Source organism: Notolepis coatsorum, assembly GCF_963971535.1.
Source record: "Notolepis coatsorum genome assembly, chromosome: 2".
Taxonomy (NCBI): domain Eukaryota; kingdom Metazoa; phylum Chordata; class Actinopteri; order Aulopiformes; family Paralepididae; genus Notolepis; species Notolepis coatsorum.
In genome coordinates, this window is record NC_140166.1 from 55,251,450 (window position 1) to 55,274,720 (window position 23,271).

A 23,271-nucleotide genomic window follows, 5' to 3' on the forward strand; every position below is an offset into this window, starting at 1 on the left:
CTTTTCACATGAGTTCTCAATTCTCTTACTTTCCCTATAGGTATGGCGAATATTCTTTACAACTATACATCAATACATCATCCACTGGTTGTCGTCATTACCATATAAAAGTCCCACTTTTCCCAGTACTTCAAACCTTTCTCTTCCTGTAATCTGAGAGTAAAAGTAAGTCTTTCCATTGTGTATATTTCGCCTATAATGGCCAACCATTTTTCTTTTGTTGGAGGTTCTTGTTGATACCAGAGACGCGTGATCGCTTTCTTACTTGCTGCTAAAAATATTTTCATCAAATATCTGTCTCCTCCTACCAATTCCTCAGGTAAGTTACCCAGGTATAAATAGGAGAAGGTCTCCGGTATCTTAAAATTCAATATAACCTGCATGGTGGAGTGAACATCTTGCCAATAACGTTGAATTCCTGGACAATTCCAAAAGATATGAGAGTGGTTTGCCTCCCTCTGGCCGCACTGTCTCCAACATGGTTGCTCTATGCCTACTTGTCGGGATTTGATTTTGGGAGTTATGAAGAATCTAGTCAAGTTTTTCCAGCAGAATTCTCTCCATGTTTTTGAATTAGTCGAGCTACATTGAGTTCTGCACATGTTCTCCCATTCGTCTTCGGTTATTTCAATGTTTGATTCCTTTTCCCAATTTGTCTTAATGTAACTTGTGGAGTCAGTTCTGGCCTGAACAAAGCTATTATACAATTTTGACACAGTTTTACTCATCTTGTCCCTGTATGCCTGAATGAATATCTGAATAACACTGTCTATTGGGGTATTGGGCTCAGACCCCTTTACCTCTTTTAGAAAGTACTGGCGTAGTTGTAGGTATCTGAAGAAGTCGTGTTTATCCAAACCGTATGTATCTTTCAAGGTTTGAAAGCTCACAAGTTCTCCATTCTCTACCATTGTGCTGAATGAGGTAATACCTCGGAGAGCCCATTCCTTAAATGTTTGATCATACATTCTTGGTTTAAATCCTAAATCGAAGGCAAACCACCTCAAGATCTTAATCCTTTTTTCTAACTTGAATTGTTTCACAATTTTGAACCATGTCTGTAGGGTGTGTACAATAAATGGGTTTAAGTTTCTATATAGGGTCTTGGCCTGCTGTCTATCACCAATTACTGTCTGGAGTGGTATATCAAGTGATTTCACTTCAATGTCCTTCCACTTCGCTTCGTAGTCCCTTTCACACCAACAGACCAAAGGTCTTATTTGCGCTGCATAGTAATACTCCTTCAGATTTGGGAGGGACATGCCTCCCTTCTCTTTAGGGAGTTGGAGTGTCCGGAACCTAATTCTCGGTTTTTTCCCGCTCCATATGAATCTAGAAATCATCCTGTCCCACTCGTTAAACTGTTTAGCAGGGATTTCCACCGGCAAGGACTGGAAAAGATATAGTAGTCTAGGGACTACGTTCATTTTTACTGAGTCTATTCTGGAGGTGAAATCCAGGGGGGCTAATGACCATCTTTCTATATCTTTTTTAATTTGTGTGTTTAGGGGCTGGTAATTTGCTTCATACAATTTTGTTAAGTCCTTAGTCAGCCTTACTCCCAGATATTTTATGGACTTCATGTTCCAATTTAAATTGTAGTTTTCTTTTATTTCTCTTGGGGGGGTATAGTTATATGTAAGTATCTGTGTTTTTCCTATATTTAGTTTGTATCCCGAATGTTGACCATAGGTTTCAATAAGGTCCATTAGTCTAGGGAGGCTCAGACTGGGGTTTTTAAGTAAATTAAGACATCATCCGCGTATAATGCTATCTTATGCTCCGTTTCTTTTATATTAATACCTGTTATATTGGGGTCTTCCCTAATTGCTTGGGCTAGCGGTTCAATGAAAATCGCGAACAGGGCGGGGCTACATGGACAACCTTGGCGTGTACCGCGTTCTAGGGTGATCGGATTTGTTAACCGACCGTTTACTTTTATTCTCGCTGTGGGTCTTGTATATAGTGTTTTAAAACACCTAATTGCATCTTCCTTGAATCCTAACCTTTCTAGTACCAAGAATAAATAGTCCCAGCTCACACAATCAAACGCTTTTTCCGCGTCCAGACTTAATAAGGCCGAATAAACGTTGGTTTGTTTAATCTGATTCATAATATGTAGTGTTCGTCTTAAGTTATCCTGGGTTTGGCGACCAGATATAAATCCAGTTTGGTCCGTGCTTATTAGGTCTGGCAAAAACTGTTCTAATCTTTTTGTGATAATGGAGGCGTACAGCTTATAATCCAAATTAAGGATCGATATTGGTCTAAACGAACTACATAATTCCTTATCTTTACCCTCCTTGGGAAGTACTGTTATAGTCGCCTCCCTCCAGGAGGGAGGGGGGATGCCCTCTCTAAGAGTGTAGTTAAATGAGGCCACCAGCAATGGCATGATCTCCTGGCGAAAAGCTTTGTACCATTCTGCTGGAAGGCCGTCACTACCTGGCGATTTGTTAGTTTTAAGATTAGATATTGTCCTGTCTAACTCCTCTATAGTGATTTCTGCAGTCATAATTTTGTTCTGCATTTTGCCAATTGAGGGCAGGTCAAGAGATCTCAGGAATGCAATAGTGGCTTCACTATCTATTTGTGCTGGTTGTGTATATAGGTTTTTGTAGTATGATTCAAAGGCCTTCTCTATATCTCCCAAATTACTGGACACTACTCCAGTTAAGGGATCTTTAATCTTATTAATTGTATTTTGTGTCTGTTGCTTTCGCAACCTTCTGGCCAATAATCTAGTAGCCTTTGGGCCTGATTCATAATATGTTTGACGTAAAAATCTAGATTTTTTCTCAATGTCATCTTTATAGACTTCGTCAATCAATTTTCTTGTTTCCCTAATTTGCTGTAGCAGCTGACTAGTTGGAGTATTTTTATGCTGTTGCTCTATAGATGTCAATTTTTGGGTTAGATCCTGATATTTGCGTTCTTTCGTCTTCTTCAGTGTTGCTGTGATGGCAATCATTTTCCCCCTTAGCACAGCTTTTGCGGCATCCCAAACAATCACTGGATTAACCTCACCATTGTCATTAATCTCTATATATGTTTTTAATTCGGTCCTAATACTTTCAACAATTGTTTTGTTGTTCAATATTCCTGTGTTAAGCCTCCATAGTGTGTTCCTTGGCCTACTATCCAAGTGTAAAGTCATATAGACTGCAGAGTGGTCTGATATGTCAGTAGTTCCCAAAGTACAATCCATTATCCTATGTCTATCACCTCTAAACATAAAAAGATAGTCAATTCTTGAATAAACAGAGTGAGGAACAGAATAGTGGGTGTAGTCTCTCTCAGATGGGTGGAGATCTCGCCATACATCAAACATTCCTAAATCTGTGAGTGAAGCATTCATTATTTTTGTCTGTGGAGTCCTGTTCACCCTATGGCTTGTAGTGTCCAGCTCACGACTAAGAATAGTATTAAAATCTCCCCCACAGATTAGTATCCCCTCAGACTCCGCTGCTATCAGACCAAATATGAATTTATAGAAACCTTTGTTGCTCCCCGGTGGGGCATATACATTCAGCAGCGTAACCAAGTTGCCCTCTAATTAGCATTTTATCATGACATAGCGTCCTTCCTTATCATTAGTTTCTGTCATAAGTTCAAAATTTAATGAGTTAGGAATTAGTATAGAAACACCTCGTTTATGACCCGATCTAAACGAGCTATAGAACGTATTCCTATATCCATATTTCTTGAGTTTCTCGTGCTCCATCTGAGAGAGATGAGTTTCTTGCAAAAAGATAATTTGAGCTTTTTCACGTTTCAATTTGGTTATGACTTTGCTCCGTTTAACTGGGTTAACCAGACCATTTACATTTATAGATACCACCTTAAAGTTTCTCTAGAGAGAATTTAACTTCACGAGACTGAATACTAGAGAACAGATGACATGTTACAACAATGGCAGAGGATTATTTGGATTTAAACACAGTAGCAGTTCAACTGGAGTGGAGCTCAGATGATCAGTCCGGAAAAGTATGTTTATTTTTTTTATTTGATCAGCTGTGCCTGTGAGAGTCCGGCGGGGGAGAATGTTGGTGTGTTTGTTGGCGACGTGTGTCTTTCCATTGGTTTCATTTGGTTGACATTATTGGGCGAACAACAACCCTGCAGCTGTTCCAATGTAAACGTGCCTTCTTCCTCCGTGCACTTTCGCCCGCTCTGAAGTCGGACTCTGTGTGCCTGGCCACGCGCGCTGTTCTCACACGGAACCCGCAAGTGCCTGCATGCGCGACTGGTGCGTTTGCGCTGTGAGGCGTATTCTTCATATGGCTGCACGTACCGCACCGTGACGGCCGTACCGTAAATTCGCGGGACGAATACACGTACCGTTACACCCCTAGTAGATACTAGTTTATTATCATGCATATTATCATGTACCAGTGTTTCCCATTAATTACCTAGACTGTGTTGTCCCGCCAGTTTTATAATGAACCAAAAAATACAAATGTAATTTAAAAAAATAAAACACATATATTTTTTTTAATATCAAGTTTGCCAATAGGGATGTATCAGTAGTATTGGCAGTGGTAGTAGTCGTAATAGTAATCCACTATATTTTTTTATTTTCTAAGAAATAAACCAGTTCAACACAGGTAACCACTTTTGCTTCATTTATTTGATGGCTCAAATGTCTGCTCTAGTCCAGTGATTCCCAAACCTCTCCTCGAGACACCCCAGCCGGTCCATGTATTTGTTAAATTCCACCACCAGCACACCTGATTCAACTAATAAAGGGCTAGTTAAGTTGAATCAGGTGTGCTGGTGGTGGAATTTGACAAATACATTGAACGGCTGGGGTGCTTCGAGGAGAGGATTGGGAAGCACTGCTCTAGTCGATGTTGTGTTTTGACCACAAAGTTCATCATAGATCTAGCCTCTTTATTTTGCTCTCAAAGTGCACCAGATTGGACCCTAGAGGGTCCGAGGTTCACCCACCACCAGTCTCACAAAATCCTGTGGGAAACACTGCATGTACTGTATATTATGATGCATATTATGTATTATGCATATATTATCATGTATATTATGTATATTATCATGTATATTATGTATGTTATCATGTATAATATTATGTAATTATCATGTATATCATCCTGCCCCTCACCTCTGCCTCCTCTCTCTCCTCTCCGCTCATCAAACAGGCCGTTGCCAAAGCAGTAGTTGTTGAAGCCGTTGTAGTTGCTGTAAAACCCACCATAACCTGGAGACAGAAGGACATGTGGACATCACTGTAATTGCACATTAAAGGTCCAGTCCGCACCCTGAAGGCTCCATTCTATCCTTTTCCATCGATATGCTTCTGCCGAGTCAGGTCTGTTCACTGTTATGCCGATGATACTCAGCATTATATCCTGCTAGAACTCAATGGTGTGAGCAAGTCAAATCACCCCAGGTACTGTCTTGATGATATTTAATTACATATTACACCAAACTGCATCTAGACTTTGAATGGACTCACTACATTTGAGAATAGATTTGTTGTTTGTTTTAGGGCTTTAAATGGACTCACAGACTGTGATCAGAGTAGGGCTGGGCGATAAAACGATAACGATAACTATCGCAATAAATAATTTCCTCGAAATAAACATGAAACGTGGTCGCAAAGTTTCGATATATCGATTTTCCAAGCTTGGCTCCGTTCAGCCTCGGCTCAGCACACTCACTAACAACAACCAACCTTACGTGATGACGTGCTACGCACAACAGCTAACAACCAATCAGTGAAGGAGATGGCCGAGAGCGACGGAGACCCGGAAGGAGACCCAGAGCGGTAGGACTCACTCAACAACAAGGCTTGCTAGGCTAATTAGCTTGCACGGCATTGTTTTATATATTTACGTGCCGAGTATGTGTGCGTGGTGAATTCTGAGGCCACGTTTATAGTAGTGGGGGTATACAGTGGAAGTCGTTTCAATATATTGTGGCGGAAGAGAGTATTTTAGTGTGATATTTAGCACATTGTCATGGAATACACCGCGTAGAAGCAACAGGCTGGCTAGGTTAACTAGCTTGCACGGCACTGTTTTATATATTTACGTGCCGAGTATGTGTGTGTTTTGAATTCTGAGGCCACGTTTATAGTAGTGTGGGAGTGGACGTCGTTTCAATATATTGTGGCGGAAGAGAGTATTTTAGTGTCATATTTATTGTCATGAGATACTCCGCTTGTCGGCTAACTGCTAACGTGCGAGGACTGATGACGACATCAACTCGACTTGAGACATTCGCAGCAGCATATTAGAAGTTAATTAAACTTGACAGACATTATATCGACGATAATTATCGATATCGAATTATATGAAAATAATTTTATAATTTTATCGCGATAACGTTTTTGGTCATATCGCCCAGCCCTAGATCAGAGTAGACTGACTGTGATCAGAGTAGACAGACTGTGATCAGAGTAGACAGACTGTGATCAGAGTAGACACAGGGCTCTACGCTAACCTTTTTCACTAGGGGCACAGGTGCTCCTAAATGAAAAAAGTTAGGAGCACACAAAGAAATTTAGGAGCACCCAAAAATATTAACTTTAGCTTTTGCCCCTTTTATGTATACAATGCCTATGTTTTGGCTAGTGTTGCTCTTCTAGAGAAATAATCCTTTCAGGGTTGCCTATTGAAATACTGTACACCTCCAGTACAGAAACATTGTTTATGAGTTTGCGTGTCAGGTAGACCATTGATTGACAGTCGAGTCTGCCAATTACGTCACACCGCTTGCACTCCGGCCGTCCGGCGCTGCAGCTGGACCCTATTGCCCACCTCTGCTGTTCATAACGCTAGCCAAGTTAGCTGTACACTAGGGCTGTCTTAAATGCTTCGAAGCTTCGAACGTTCGATTCGATGGCACAAGCTTCGAACGTTCGATTCGATGGCACAAGCTTCGAACATTAAAAAAAAATTGAAGTTTAAAAAAAAAATAAAAAAAAATATAAATTTTTTTTTCAAAAAAAAATTTTTTTTACTTCGATTTGTGTGTGTGTGTAGGTGTGTGTGTGTGTGTGTGTAGGTGTGTGTGTGTGTGTGTGTGTGTGTGTGTGTGTGTGTGTGTGTGTGTGTGTGTGTGTGTGTGTGTGTGTGTGAACTACCCATCCCAGTTAGGACAGCCGAATCCCGTCCAATCTTTCGCCGTCGACTAAAGACTCACTTCTTCAACCATTATCTGAAATGATATATAAAAAAAAAAAAATATATATAACCGTGACTAACCTTACTGTCATGCACTTGTCCTAATAAACTAACCTACACTGTAACACGCAACACTTTGATGAACATTGTTACTCAGCTGATAGAGTTGTACCCTTCTTGCTGTCTTGTCGTACAGAACTTGTAAGTCGCTTTGGATAAAAGCGTCAGCTAAATGACTAAATGTAAGTGTGTGTGTGTGTGTGTGTGTGTGTGTGTGTGTGTGTGTGTGTGTGTGTGTGTGTGTGTGTGTGTGTGTGTGTGTGTGTGTGTGTGTGTGTGTAGGTGTGTGTGTAGGTGTGTGTGTGTGTGTGTGCGCGCACCTTGTAGAATTCCACACATAAGAAAGAAAGATACTGGGATGAATAAACAAAATAGGAAATAAAATGTAGAAATGCATGCAATACATAAATAAATATGAATCTCCATATATGAAATATAACATTTAGATAAGGTGCTACTGAGATGTTTTGGTGAGTTCTTTGTTTTTTTGTGGAAGTTGCCCTTCTTAAAAATGCATGAACATTCACTGATAATTGGTCTGTAGTGGAGTCTACAAGGTCTACATTGCCGGACCATGTAGAATCCGGACCTTGTAGACTGACATAATTCTGTGCATAGTTTAGTCTACACAGGCCATATTTCAAATAATCAAAATCTTACTTCATTCATCTTAAACATTCTTGATTTGGGGGATTGGTAGTTCCCATGAAATCTGAAGTTGTTCAAACGACAACAGCGATCCACCTTGAATTAAATCACACAGCCGAGTGAAACCTTGTTGGATGAGTAAGTCACGAAAGGGGCTACTTAATTAATTAATCCAACCCACTTTATTTATAGAGCACATTTAAAAACAACAACGTTTACGAAAGTGCTGTACAAGTCCCACAACATAAGATAAAAAAAAATAAAAATAAAAATATTAAAAAAAAAAATATAAAAAAAAATATTTTTTTTCCGAAGCTTCGAATTAAAATCGAAGCTCGGCCCCGAAGCTTCGATTGCCAAAAAAAGCTTCGAAGGTCAGCCCTACTGTACACACAGATACACAGTGGGCCAGTGACTTTGGTGTAGGGGTGTAACAATGCATCGATCCTAAGGGGGAAATTCAACTGCATCGATTTGAAAATGTTAGACTCAATTATCGCAATTTGAATGTGTACACAGTGTTATGTTGTTATCATGTCCGTTACAGTCAACACAACGGCATACGCTACTGCATCAACGTTATGATTAACAAAGCAAGGCATTCGTTTTGTTACATTAACGTTATATTACTCTTGCTATCGCTAAATCTAGGTTTTCTAAAATATATTGCTATTGGTAAGACTAGAAGTTACATGTCTCGGGAAACTCTCGCATATCGCAATGGTGGCGTTTCAGGAAGTAAACAAGCCAAATGAGAGCTTCCGATTGGTCATTTGCTTTCTTTCTCTTGAAACCAGTCACGTCACTCTACTGTGATTGGACCGTTGGCTTGAGTGCAATGTGGGACTTGTAGTTTTTTAACGTTTCTCGCGGCGGAGAAAAAAAAGACGAGAGGCTGTAATCTGCAGTCGCACACCGTGCGCGTAATTGAGTTTTACGGTTCGCACACACATATTTTTAGGGGCATATGCGAGCAATTTGGTCGCACTGTAGAGCCCTGAGACAGACTGTGATCAGAGTACCGAGCACATCACAGCACAGAGACCGCCCTCATCAAGATCACTAATGACCTCCTCCTTGCTGCAGACTCCGGACACATCAGCCTCCTCAATCCTCATCCTTCTCGACCTCTCCGCGGCGTTCGATACAATATCCCACTCAGTCCTCCTCAAATGCCTCTCCGACAACCTTGGCATCACCGGTACAGCTCTGTCTTGGTTTCATTCATATCTCACAAATAGATCTCAGTTCGTCAGTTCAGGTAATTAACATTACATATCTCTTGTTGTGGAATTAACACAACATTATGCATACTTTTGACAATAAATAAAATCAGAATTTGTTCTTACTTGCTTGCCTGGGTAAATAAAGGTTATATATATATATATTTTTTTACAACTGGTGTAGTTCCTCCTGCCTGCCTCTTGGGGGCGGTGTGTGTGTTCTCTCACCTCCTCCTCCGTAGCCCCTCATGGTCTCCATCGCCGGCCCTCCGTGGCCGGGCCCAGGCCCGAAGAACTCCCCCCTGGGACCCCCCGTCATGGGTCTGTCGTAAGGCCCCGGCCGCTGGGCCCCCCCCCCGCGGGGAGGCAGCTCGTAGTAGGCCTTGATCTCGTTCCTGCTGCTCTTAAAGATCTCTATGTACCTGGGGGGGGGGGGGGGGGGGGGGGGTTGGGGGGGGTAACGCACAGAGAGGGCTGAGTCATCGGAGACATCGTGTAGAAACAGAGGCAACAAGATACCAATCAGCCGTATGACCCAGTAGAACTAACTGACCTAAAGCTCACTCCGCTCACTCCGTCCCAGAGCCGCTTAGACACACAACACCTTGGTGGGATTCAGTGGCAGCCATGGCAGCTCCACCATCCTGCCCCACGGCCGTGGCTGGGGGTTCTCTGCCAGGCCCGTCACCATGGTGATGTCATGGACACTCTGCCAGATCCTGGCCACTGCAGCCAAACCAGTACACTGCAGCCAAACCAGTAGACTGCAGCCAAACCAGTAGACTGCAGCCAAACCAGTAGACTGCAGCCAAACCAGTAGACTGCAGCCAAACCAGTAGACTGCAGCCAAACCATTAGACTGCAGCCAAACCAGTAGACTGCAGCCAAACCAGTAGACTGCAGCCAAACCAGTAGACTGCAGCCAAACCAGTAGACTGCAGCCAAACCATTAGACTGCAGCCAAACCAGTACACTGCAGCCAAACCAGTAGACTGCAGCCAAACCATTAGACTGCAGCCAAACCATTATCTTTAAAGGATTCTACACCTGACTGAAGATGATACAGAGACAGTATACTCATAATACTAGGCAGTATACTCATAATACTAGCCAGTATACTCATAATACTAGCCAGTATACCCATAATACTAGGCAGTATACCCATAATACTAGCCAGTATACCCATAATACTAGGCAGTATACCCATAATACTAGCCAGTATACTCATAATACTAGGCAGTATATCCATAATACTACCCAGTATACCCATAAAACAGTATACCCATAATTCTAGGCAGTATACCCATAATTCTAGGCAGTATACCCATAATAAGAGACAGTATACCCATAATAAGAGACAGTATACCCATAATAAGAGACAGTATACCCATAATAAGACAGTATACCCATAATAAGAGACAGTATACCCATAATAAGAGACAGTATACCCATAATAAGACAGTATACCCATAATACTATGCAGTATACCCATAATACTAGCTGTATACCTTTAATACTATGCAGTATACCCATAATACTAGCTGTATACCCAGATACCCCAACAGTGACCACAAATATTACTAATATTACAGTACCTTAATTACTGTAATATGACCCCAACTGATCTCTCACTCAGTAATTAGTTATTGTCATAAAAGAACCCATTTTACTGTAAATATAAACCCATGTCAACAATAATTACAAACCATCCCATTAATTATGTTCCCATAATCGCTGATATCAATGAATAGCATTATTAGTGTTATGTTACCCTTAACTTAAGTGTCAAAACAAAACAACCCACTAATAATTCCCCCACAATTAATGTAATAGAACAACCTATCCCTTTATCATTTCCCCCTTACACATATCACAACAGAACCCATAATGACTATGATGCGACCCGTCCCGTAAGCCCTGTGGCAGAAGCCCATTACCGTAATGTTGAGAGTAGCAGCCCAACCCGTGTCTCCCACCTGTGCCCTATTCTGTCCTTGTGTTGCCCCAGAGCCTTCTCTGCTATCTGCTGAGAGGCAAACTGCACGAAGGCCTCCCCCGCACTCCTGCCCTGGCAGTCCACCAGGAGAGTAATCCCATTGGGCACGATTCTCAACCCTTCAACCCAAGCACACACACACACACGCACACACACACACACACACACACATATAGGTAGGTGGATAGAGCAACAGTAACCTGCCCTGTCCCCCCCTCCCCCCCATTTCACTGGATCTTAACAGCAGACAACCTGCAATAACACAGGGTTCCCACTTCCCACAGACATTGCAAAATGAAATTCAAGGACTTTCAAGTACATTTCCAAGCATTCTTTTTCATTTTAAATATAAAAAGAAGTCTTAAAACCAATTTCCGACAATTAGTTACACTTTAGATTAAAAAATTATATTTCTTGATTCAGAACTATTTTATCATGGATGAACAAAACTTTCAATGTGAATGGTTGATTTGAATTTCAATTACTTTTTAAGCACCTTGTTAAGAAATGGGCTGTTTTCAAGGAATTCCACGCCTTGACTTTTTTTGGTCAAAAATCAAGCACTTTAAGCACTTCAAGGACCTTGTGCAAACCCTGATAACAGTTCATTAAAAGAAGAACCAATCAGGCGACAGCCAAAAACGCTGTCAATATGTAAAGTGAGTTAATATGCTCGGTATCGCCAGGGTTAGGGATGGGCGTGAGTAATCGATTACTCGTAGCTATGAGAAAAATCGATCTTAAATTATTAATCATTTTTATGAAAAATAAATATTAAATATTTTTTTCTTTTACATATTTGTTTCACATGTATGTGTACGATTATAACTGTTTGTTGGTTTCCTTAAACATATACGTGAATGAACAAAATTAAGTATAAAAAAAAATTTAAATGCTCAAATATATTTTTTAAATATATATATATTTTTGTTTTTTCCCCCTTTTCGAGTAATACACGATCACTCGAGTATAGCATGCGATCAATCGATCTGGATTTTTCTTAAAAATGCCCATCCCTAGCCAGGGTATCGTCAGGGTATCGTCAGGGTATCGCCTGGGTATCTCCACCGATTCGATTAGATTCACAAGGTTCCAATTAGATCTGATTAGATTCATTATCCATTCAGTTAGAGATATTTCAGTTGCAGTTATCAATTTTGCTTGGATATGAAAGAGATTCTCAGAGAACGAATGCTGTAAATTGTACAAGGAATCCTCTGACCTGCTGCGTTATAAGAAATATGAATGTTTACATTAAGAATCGACCACAAAGCAGTTACATTAATTAACACTTTCCGTGCCAGCCGTGCCAGTCCTGAGTGCCAACGCTCTATTCAATGACAGAGCGCTCAGATTTGTGAACGCATAAACTACATCTTAAATTATGGCTGTGTGTCTAATACGACCGTCGCTTATCAATGACTTGTTTGCAGTCAACATTGTCGAAACGGATTGTTTTTTTTTAATCGGTTCATTTCCGTTTTATACGATTTTGAAAAACACTCGTACTTTCAGAAAAAAAAAAGATTCTGCAGGAATCGCGCTTTACTGTAATACACAAAAAAAAGTCCAGTCTGGAGTGAACGCTGCAGAGCTGAGATGATGACGTTACAATAACAGAACAAGCTGCCATGAGAACAAAGATGGTATACCAGGATGTAGATCCCGGACCGCATTTTATTCTTTATTATATTTGTATTCTTATTTTTAATATTATTATATTCGTATTCTTTATTTTAGTCCTATTGACTACCTAAATGTTTATTGTTGCTCAATGTGAGCGATCTGTGGGGCCGAATTTCCCTCTGGATTATTAAAGGATTTCTATTCTATTCTATTCTATAAGGTTGCCACTGCCAGGCAGTGTGGCAGAGAAGATACTGCCGCAATGTTTGAATCCTATGTGTGTGTGTGTGTGTGTGTGTGTGTGTGTGTGTGTGTGTGTGTGTGTGTGTGTGTGTGTGTGTGTGTGTGTGTGTGTGTGTGTACCTGAGAAGAACTGGACGATCTCCTCCTTGCTGCAGCCGAAGGGGAGGCCTCGGAGCCTCAGCAAGCAGCCGCTGCAGCCGTCATAGTCTGCTGGTCCGGTCCTCTTCAACACCCAGTCCATCTCGCTGCAGTTTGACTTAAACACTGACACACACATAATACACAATAAAACAGCAGTAGCAGGAGTAATACTAGTAGTAGTAGTAGCAGGAGTACTAGTAGTAGTACTAGTAGTAGTAGTAGTAGTAGTAGTAGCAACAGTAGTAATAGTAGTAGTAGTAGCAGTAGTAGTAGTAGTAGTAGTAGTAGTAGTAGTAGTAGTAGTAGTAGTAGTAGTAGTAGTTTAGTGGTAGTAGTTTAGTGGTAGTAGTAGTAGTAGTAGTAGTAGTAGTAGTAGTAGACAGTAGTAGTAGTAGTAGTAGCAGTAGTAGTAGTAGTAGTAGTAGTAGTAGTAGTAGTAGTAGTAGTAGTAGTAGTAGTAGCAGTAGTAGTAGTAGTTTAGTGGTAGTAGTAGCAGTAGTAGTTTAGTGGTAGTAGTAGTTTAGTGGTAGTAGCAGTAGTAGTTTAGTGGTAGTAGTAGTAGTAGTAGTAGTCGTTTAGTGGTGGTAGTAGTAGTAGTAGTAGTAGTAGTAGTAGTAGTAGTAGTAGTAGTAGTAGTAGTAGTAGTAGTAGTAGTAGTTTAGTGGTAGTAGCAGTAGTAGTAGTAGTAGTAGTAGTTTAGTGGTAGTAGTAGTAGTAGTAGTAGTAGTAGTTTAGTGGTAGTAGTAGTAGTAGTAGTAGTAGTAGTAGCAGTAGTAGTTTAGCAGTAGTAGTTTAGTGGTAGTAGTAGTTTAGTGGTAGTAGTAGTAGTAGTAGTAGTAGTAGTAGTAGTAGTAGTAGTAGTAGCAGTAATTTAGTAGTAGTAGTTTAGCAGCAGTAGTTTAGCAGCAGTAGTTTAGTGGTAGTAGTTTAGCAGTAGTAGTTTAGTAGCAGTAGTTTAGCAGCAGTAGTTTAGTGGTAGTAGTTTAGTAGTAGTAGTAGCAGTAATTTAGTAGTAGTAGTTTAGCAGCAGTAGTTTAGCAGCAGTAGTTTAGTGGTAGTAGTAGTAGTAGTAGTAGTAGTAGTTTAGTAGCAGTAGTTTAGTGGTAGTAGTTTAGTGGTAGTAGTAGTTTAGTGGTAGTAGTAGTAGTAGTAGTAGTAGTAGTAGTAGTAGTAGTAGTAGTTTAGCAGTAGTAGTTTAGTGGTAGTAGTAGTTTAGTGGTAGTAGTAGTAGTAGTAGTAGTAGTAGTAGTAGTAGTAGTAGTAGTAGTAGTAGTAGTAGTAGTAGTAGTAGTTTAGCAGTAGTAGTTTAGTGGTAGTAGTAGTTTAGTGGTAGTAGTAGTAGTAGTAGTAGTAGTAGTAGTAGTAGTAGTAGTAGCAGTAATTTAGTAGTAGTAGTTTAGCAGCAGTAGTTTAGCAGCAGTAGTTTAGTGGTAGTAGTTTAGCAGTAGTAGTTTAGTAGCAGTAGTTTAGCAGCAGTAGTTTAGTGGTAGTAGTTTAGTAGTAGTAGTAGCAGTAATTTAGTAGTAGTAGTTTAGCAGCAGTAGTTTAGTGGTAGTAGTAGTAGTAGTAGTAGTAGTAGTTTAGTAGCAGTAGTTTAGTGGTAGTAGTAGTTTAGTGGTAGTAGTAGTAGTAGTAGTAGTAGTAGTAGTAGTAGTAGTAGTAGTAGTAGTAGTAGTAGTAGTAGTTTAGCAGTAGTAGTTTAGTGGTAGTAGTAGTTTAGTGGTAGTAGTAATAATAATAATAATGACTTGGATTTATATAGCGCTCTTCACTGACCCAGAGCGCTTCACAGAGTCCATTATTCGTTCATACACAGTCATACCGGTGGTGGTAAGCTACAATTGCAGCCAGACAGGGTTCCCACGCTTGCCTTGAAATTTTTTTCCATGCTACCTCCTGATTTTCCAGGTACCATATTAAGTGATGATCTATAGGCCCCTGAAGCTTTCCGCCCCCATCCGCGCCCCCCTCCCCTCACACACACAACCCCCTAGGACACCTGACTACTTACTTGATTTAAAAGATGTGCCAGTCAAGTCTACATTGTAAATGCTTAGAGATTATGTCTTATTGATAATATCAATGCATGAAATAATGCAACAAGCTGTAGATCAGGGGTGGCCAACCAGTCAGAGACTAAGAGCCACAAAAATTACTGTGGTACCACAAAGAGCCACACCATATACCAGCGTTTCTCAACCTTTTTTTTCAGTCACAGCACCCTTCATGTGTTTATAGGTCTCACCCTCTGGCCTCTGAAGTTGCTAATGTCTTTTTTATTTGGGCCTCACAGGGTTAAAAGTACCCTGTGAGACCCACGGTTGCAAAATTACAAAATCACTTTTAGCCATTTAAAAAAAGAATGTTTATTTAAAAAATGTTAAAGGGGAACTATTTTACTATTTCTTTCACTATTTGGGCACTTTTACACAATTCCTGTGAGTCTATGGAACACCTAGGTTTTTTTCAAATGGTGAGGTAAGTACCACGTCCTTCCTTCCTCTAGATTTAACGTACGGTTTGTATTTCTAATCAAGTACTCAAAAACCACATTTTTCTATCTCAAGATCTTAAGCCGTTTTGAGGCTGGGCTCCAACCACTGTGTGGCCTGGTGCCAACTGCAACATTATTATGCAGCTGAGAAATCTCTGACATCACAGATATGCAAATTTTCAGATGACTCAGTTCAGTGAGGGTGAATATTGTGAGAGGAGAATTGGAAGAATGCGCCAATATGAGAATTAGAGACATAGATCCTATTAATATAAGTCCACATAGCTAAGAAACAATGGTAAACACTGAAAAAGGCCATTTATAAGATAGTTCCCATTTAAGCACATGTATAGTCAATTGGTCCTGTTGTTCAGCCTCACAATGCTATTTGATAGTAAATGTGTTTATATATCCCACCCTCTGGCCTCTGAAGTTGCTAATGTCTTTTTAATTTGGGCCTCACAGGGTTAACCTCTTAAGCCCGAGATATACAGTAAAAGTGTATATTTTCAGCATTAAGTTTGTTTACCAATTATTTTAACTGTTATTAGTGAAATATAAGATTATAGAAATCTCAGGGCATTGAGTCGGAAACCGGCGCATATTGACAGGAGGAAGTGGCACAGCCAAAAGTGAGTGTAGTCTTTTGAAGGAAGAGACTCAGGGCTTTCAAATTTAGAAAAACGACCCTACCCAGCTCACACCAGCCCCTGTCAATCATCTGACTTCTGGATTAACTTTTTTATTTCTCTTATTTTTTGGGATTATCTCCCACAAACCTGAACGTTATTGCCATAAAACAGAACGCAGTTAGTTTCTCTACCTTTCTGTGAACGTCTTGCAAAAAACGGTGTTGCAATAATTATGATGAAAAATAGTGGAGAAATTCCCTAGATTCAGATACCAAGAACATGCAAATGGACCATTTAAAAAAGAAATTAAATGTTTATTCTACGTCCTTGTGGAATGAGTGACATAAAAAAAAAAAAAAAGTAAAAAGAAAAAATTATAATATTTTATTTTTTTTTTTGGATGGAAGAGCCGCACATTGACGGACAAAGAGCCGCATGCGGCTCGCGAGCCGCGGGTTGGCCACCCCTGCTGTAGATGAAAAACTATTTATTGAACTGGAACTTTGAAACACATGAGCACTGGGATTGATATATGTTCTCTCTTTCCTCTCCTATCTCATCATGTCCTCTTCTCTCCACACCTCCCCTCTTGTGTCTGCTCCTGTCTTCTCTTCCTACTCTTCTCAGCTCCTCTCCACTCCATTTTCCTCTGTCATCCTCTACTCTCTTCTCCTCCTCTTTCATCTTCGCCCCTCTTCTCTTCCTCCTCCCTCTTTCCTTTATTTATTAGTCTTATCAGATTATGAAGGGGTAGTATGCCTACTCTTCTTTTATAAATCAAACTAATGAACCTAAAGGGGAAAACATAAGGCTGGTTCCCCTGTGGTTCATCAGTACAGCAACCCCACTAGTAAGCTTAGCTTACCAGTATAGATCAGTCTAGGCATGATCAATGATTTTTCAAAAATGTCTCACCCCAAATGTTCCTATTTAGTAGTATAATCTTTTTTAAGAAAAAGAATATGAAAAATCACAAAATAGCTAAAAGTAGATATAAGAATGAATGTTACAAAATGTATCAAGACTAGACTATTCATGTCAACTAGTATAGAAGTAATGTCACAGCCTAATGTGAAAATGTATTGGTAGTTAGCTAGCAATGCAAGCTAGCCAACACTAGCTAGTAGCTAGTTAGTTAGCAAACTGAATGTTGGCTAGCAAGATTGCGCTCCATGTCATACCCGTGTAAACCGTCCCGTTTTTCCGAGAATCTCCCGTATTTCAACCTTCTGTCCCGCCGTCCTACCATTAGAATATTTTCCCGTATTTTCCCCCATTTCTTTTTATTTATACAAAATGGCTGCAATTTCCCTCTGTGACGATAGGTGGCAGCAGTGTAGATTGGACCGTTAGCAGAGGATGTCAGACCGGACGACGGTTGCCGAGAAAATGTCGGGCAAAGTGGGGTTGTTCCCGGAGAGCTCACTCTCTGCCGTGGTTTCTCAGTGTATAATGAATGGTGCTCTCCCTCAACATGCGAGTAGGGTGAGACAACACCATTCTTTAGTCCAAATAATACCCTACTTTATACTATATTAGTCATTCGTTTAATGTAAAGTCAGTCTTACATTGGCACTGCTTTAACGTTGCATTTACCCATAATCCATTGCTGTATTAGACCCATGTGCCAGTATAACTTTTGTAAAGTAATGAAGCGCAAATGTAAAGTTAATCAATACACAATGAAACAATATCTTTATCTATATCACATGTCAAAACTACTTTAATAAAACAAGATTTCCGTTTTTCATTTCTACTCATTCATCCAAAACAAGACAGACTGTAGATGTCAAGGCTCCCGTGTTGGCTGGGAAATGCATGTATTTGACCCTTCTATTGAGATTGCGAGTAACGTTATTATTCCTGAAGTCCACCAATCCGAAACTATACTTTTACCTGCCTCACCAAGTTGCCTGCATCAAATTCCAACATACCATATAGGATGCCAAGAGGGTTTTTATAAACGCATCTTAATTTTGTGCTCAATAGTTTCATTTTATTACTATTTTACACATCATCCAATACAATTGTCCAGGACAACTGTTTCTATTTCCATGTAAGTGTTCACTTTTGCTCAGTTTCCATGACTTTTCCATACCTGGAAAATGAAAAAATGTATTCCATGTTTTCCATGTTTTCCAGGTACCGTGGGAACCCTGCCAGAGCTGCCCTGAGGCAGACTCACGGAAGCGTGGCGAATAATCAACGCCTACGGCCGCTCCGACCACCACCAACATTCATTCACATGCATACACATTCATACGAGGCAAGTAGTTGAGTGTCTTGCCCAAGGACACAACGGCAATGGGATGGACATGGGCTTGAGCGGGATTCGAACCACCAACCCTTGGATCATTGGACAACCCGCTCTACCCCTGAGCCACGCCGCCCCACGAGTAGTAGTAGTAGTAGTAGTTTAGTGGTAGTAGTAGTTTAGTGGTAGTAGTAGTAGTAGTAGTAGTGGTAGTAGTAGTAGTAGTAGTAGTAGTAGTAGTAGTAGTTTAGTGGTAGTAGTAGTAGCAGCAGTAGTAGTTTAGCAGTAGTAGTTTAGTAGCAGTAGTTTAGCAACAGTAGTTTAGTGGTAGTTGTTTAGTGGTAGTTGTTTAGTGGTAGTTGTTTAGTGGTGGTAGTAGTAACAGTAGTTTAGTGGTAGTAGTAGTTTAGTGGTAGTAGTAGTAGTTTAGTAGTAGTAGTAGTAGTAGTAGTAGTAGTAGCAGTAATTTAGCAGTAGTAATTTAGCAGTAGTAGTTTAGCAGCAGTAGTTTAGCAGCAGTAGTTTAGTGGTAGTTGTTTAGTGGTAGTAGTAGTAGTAGTAGCAGTAGTAGTTTAGCAGCAGTAGTTTAGCAGCAGTAGTTTAGTGGTAGTAGTAGTAGTTTAGCAGCAGTAGTTTAGCAGCAGTAGTTTAGTGGTAGTTGTTTAGTGGTGGTAGTAGTAGTAGTTTAGTGGTAGTAGTAGTAGTAGTAGTAGCAGTAGTAGTAGTGGTAGTAGTAGTAGTAGTAGTAGTAGTAGTAGTAGTAGTTTAGTGGTAGTAGTAGTAGCAGTAGTAGTAGCAGCAGTAGTTTAGCAGTAGTAGTTTAGTAGCAGTAGTTTAGCAACAGTAGTTTAGTGGTAGTTGTTTAGTGGTAGTTGTTTAGTGGTGGTAGTAGTAACAGTAGTTTAGTGGTAGTAGTAGTTTAGTGGTAGTAGTAGTAGTTTAGTAGTAGTAGTAGTAGTAGCAGTAATTTAGCAGTAGTAATTTAGCAGTAGTAGTTTAGCAGCAGTAGTTTAGCAGCAGTAGTTTAGTGGTAGTTGTTTAGTGGTAGTAGTAGTAGTAGTAGCAGTAGTAGTTTAGCAGCAGTAGTTTAGCAGCAGTAGTTTAGTGGTAGTAGTAGTAGTTTAGCAGCAGTAGTTTAGCAGCAGTAGTTTAGTGGTAGTTGTTTAGTGGTAGTAGTAGTAGTAGTAGTAGTAGTAGTAGTAGTAGTAGTAGTAGTAGTAGTAGTTTAGCAGCAGTAGTTTAGCAGCAGTAGTTTAGTGGTAGTAGTAGTAGTTTAGTGGTAGTAGTAGTAGTTTAGTAGTAGTAGCAGTAATTTAGCAGTAGTAATTTGCAGTAGTAGTTTAGCAGCAGTAGTTTAGTGGTAGTTGTTTAGTGGTAGTAGTAGTAGTAGTAGCAGTAGTTTAGCAGCAGTAGTTTAGCAGCAGTAGTTTAGCAGCAGTAGTTTAGTGGTAGTTGTTTAGTGGTGGTAGTAGTAACAGTAGTTTAGCGGTAGTTGTATTCTACCTTCTATGTAGCGGTGGCCCATGTATTTGCGGTCCTTAGCGACAGCTTTCTTGAAATCCTCTGGTGTTGTCAGCTCAACAAAGGCCTCTCCGCTGGGTCGTCCCTCTTTGGAGAAGGTGAAGCACACTCCGTTCACCTGGCCCACGATGTCACAGTCTACAACACACACAGGTCAGAGGTCACAGTCTACAACACACACAGGTCAGAGGTCACAGTCTACAACACACACACACACAGGTCAGAGGTCACAGTCTACAACACACACAGGTCAGCAGCATGATGTCACAGTCTACAACACACAGGTCAGCAGCACGATGTCACAGTCTACAACACACAGGTCAGAGGTCACAGTCTACAACACACAGGTCAGCAGCACGATGTCACAGTCTACAACACACAGGTCAGCAGCATGATGTCACAGTCTACAACACACAGGTCAGAGGTCACAGTCTACAACACACAGGTCAGCATGATGTCACAGTCTACAACACACAGGTCAGAGGTCACAGTCTACAACACACAGGTCATCAGCATGATGTCAGTCTACAACACACAGGTCAGAGGTCACAGTCTACAACACACAGGTCAGAGGTCACAGTCTACAACACACAGGTCAGAGGTCACAGTCTACAACACACAGGTCAGCAGCATGAGGTCACAGTCTACAACACACAGGTCAGCAGCATGAGGTCACAGTCTACAACACACAGGTCAGCAGCACGATGTCACAGTCTACAACACACAGGTCAGAGGTCACAGTCTACAACACAGGTCAGCAGCATGAGGTCACAGTCTACAACACACAGGTCAGCAGCATGAGGTCACAGTCTACAACACACAGGTCAGCAGCATGAGGTCACAGTCTACAACACACAGGTCAGAGGTCACAGTCTACAACACACAGGTCAGCAGCATGATGTCACAGTCTACAACACACAGGTCAGCAGCACGATGTCACAGTCTACAACACACAGGTCAGAGGTCACAGTCTACAACACACAGGTCAGCAGCATGATGTCACAGTCTACAACACACAGGTCAGCAGCATGATGTCACAGTCTACAACACACAGGTCAGCAGCATGATGTCACAGTCTACAACACACAGGTCAGCAGCATGATGTCACAGTCTACAACACACAGGTCAGCAGCATGATGTCACAGTCTACAACACACAGGTCAGCAGCATGATGTCACAGTCTACAACACACAGGTCAGCAGCATGATGTCACAGTCTACAACACACAAGTCAGCAGCATGATGTCACAGTCTACAACACACAGGTCAGCAGCACGATGTCACAGTACCGGAGAAGAAGCTGGCGACCTCCTCCTGAGTGCAGGACCAAGGAAGACCTCTGACCCTCACAACGTAGCCTTCCTCACCGGCTGACATGCTGCTGGTCAACACAACAACAACAAGGGTTCAATTCCATGTCCTCTTCACTATTTATATCAGCTTAATCTCTCTAAATGTTCAGTTGTTATTGCATGCACTCATCTGTGTTTCACTACACACATGAGTGCATGCTTACCAACTGTCAGTCTGCAACACTACTATCACCGACATCTAAGAAGGGAGATCCCCCCTTGAATGGCCCTTCTAAGGTTTCTCTCCTCCACACTGCCTGTGGAGCATTTTTCCCTATTGTTAGGTTTTAGTGAGTTTTTCCTTACCTTCGCGTGGGGGATGTCTGGGAGTGCTTGCATTCATTCATTTATTTGCATTTATTTTAAATTTGTTGGAACTTATGGTGTTCTTGTTTTGTTCTTGAATTATTGTTATGTTTCTTCTTGACTTGTTTAAAGAAGACGTGTCCGGCCCATGCAGACATTAACGTGTGTTGTCGGGCCTTACAAATACATTTGATTTGATTTATATATATGTATCACTATTTTATTTATATATTATATTCTTTTTTTTATCCACTTTTTCTCCCCTTTTTCAATTTTTCTATAGGCTTTTTTAATGAGCCTATAGCTCCCACATGATAAGAGTACTAGTATGTTTAATGAGCCTATAGCTCCCACATGATAAGAGTACTAGTATGTTTAATGAGCCTGGCCCCCACATGATAAGAGTACTAGTATGTTTAATGAGCCTATAGCTCCCACATGATAAGAGTACTAGTGTAACTGAGGGGTACAATTCCCTGACTGTATTAATAAGTATGGTATCATTAAACCACTACCGTCTTATGTACATTACTACTGGCCATACAGTACACGAGTATATGATGAGAACACTTCCACAATGACACGGTTTCCACACAAATGTGGATTTAAGTATTTATTGCAGCAAAAGGTACATAATATACTTCTCTATTTTACTTTGGATGCGCTTATAAGGCAAAGGAATGTGCGTAGGCAAATCAATAATGAATGTCCATTCTCTGGTTACGCAGGAGGTAATTATACAACCTGAATCTTAGGGAATTATATCTATGGTACACTAGTAATATATAGCGGGAGATACTGGAAGGGTCCCCCCGGTTGTAAGCCAGCAGGGGTAGAGGATCTGTCGGTAGTAGAGCCTGGGTCAACGATGATAAGGAGACTCCGAGTACGGGAGACGGTGCAATAAGATCTTGATCCACAGACGAATACAGCTGTTCTCCGTAGCCTGTAGATCCACAGGGAAGAAAGCTAGCCTGCCTCAGGCTCTCTGAGGCGCAGACTCGACGTGGCTCCTCACAGGGTAAATCCCACACACGTGTAGGCGTCGGCGATTCTCCGCTCCATTAATCACAGGACCAAAAGCAAATATAATCCAGCCGCAAAGGGCTATGTAGTCGTCGGGTAGATTAATCCAGTGTACATGTCCACACGGTTCTCGTCTAGGGCTCCTCGGGTGAAAGCGCCATGAAAGCAGCCCAGCCTGGATAAGCTCTCTAGCTGATACGAGGAAGCGTTGGTGATGCTGGTCACTGTAGAACTTTAGCCGCACGATACACTATACACAAATAGACTATTACTGACTTAATAGAAATATGTCGCACTCGACGGTATAGCGCCAAACTCTGACAATTCAGTTATTAATTCGCACGCGGTCTCAATGCTCTTATTTGGGGCCAAACAGGCCATACTTCACCGCACGGAGTATCGTGGGTGAGGCTTCAACTTATTGGGTAACATACTTCTGTATTCACCTGCGCCATATTTATATGCACGGCGAACAATCTAGTGCCAACCTCATTTCTGTCTCGTATTCTTGGGCAAGGCCGGGCATGTACAGACATGTCTTGACGGTGGCTTTGAACCTGACTCTGGAGGCATGGCCTTGGCGCCTGTGGACCGCTGTCCAATAG

The 23,271-nt window shown here is 41.1% G+C and overlaps 1 protein-coding gene across 2 annotated transcripts in view; it reads right to left on the reverse strand.

Annotated features, from left to right (window-relative positions):
• The window catches only part of hnrnph3 (heterogeneous nuclear ribonucleoprotein H3 (2H9)), a 52,721-nt gene that overhangs the window by 21,626 nt on the left and 7,824 nt on the right, over window positions 1-23,271 (reverse strand). Inside the window, exons 2-7 of one of the 2 annotated variants that reach the window (XM_084309091.1) lie at window positions 21,272-21,363; window positions 19,966-20,121; window positions 13,062-13,205; window positions 11,053-11,191; window positions 9,305-9,498; window positions 5,120-5,215 (exon numbers count right to left, since the gene is read on the reverse strand). In XM_084309091.1, coding sequence (XP_084165217.1) covers window positions 5,120-5,215; window positions 9,305-9,498; window positions 11,053-11,191; window positions 13,062-13,205; window positions 19,966-20,121; window positions 21,272-21,359 — 817 coding nt within the window. In that variant the 5' untranslated portion in view covers window positions 21,360-21,363. The remainder of the gene's footprint in view (window positions 1-5,119; window positions 5,216-9,304; window positions 9,499-11,052; window positions 11,192-13,061; window positions 13,206-19,965; window positions 20,122-21,271; window positions 21,364-23,271) is intronic. The other variant, XM_084309092.1, reaches the window with a different exon arrangement.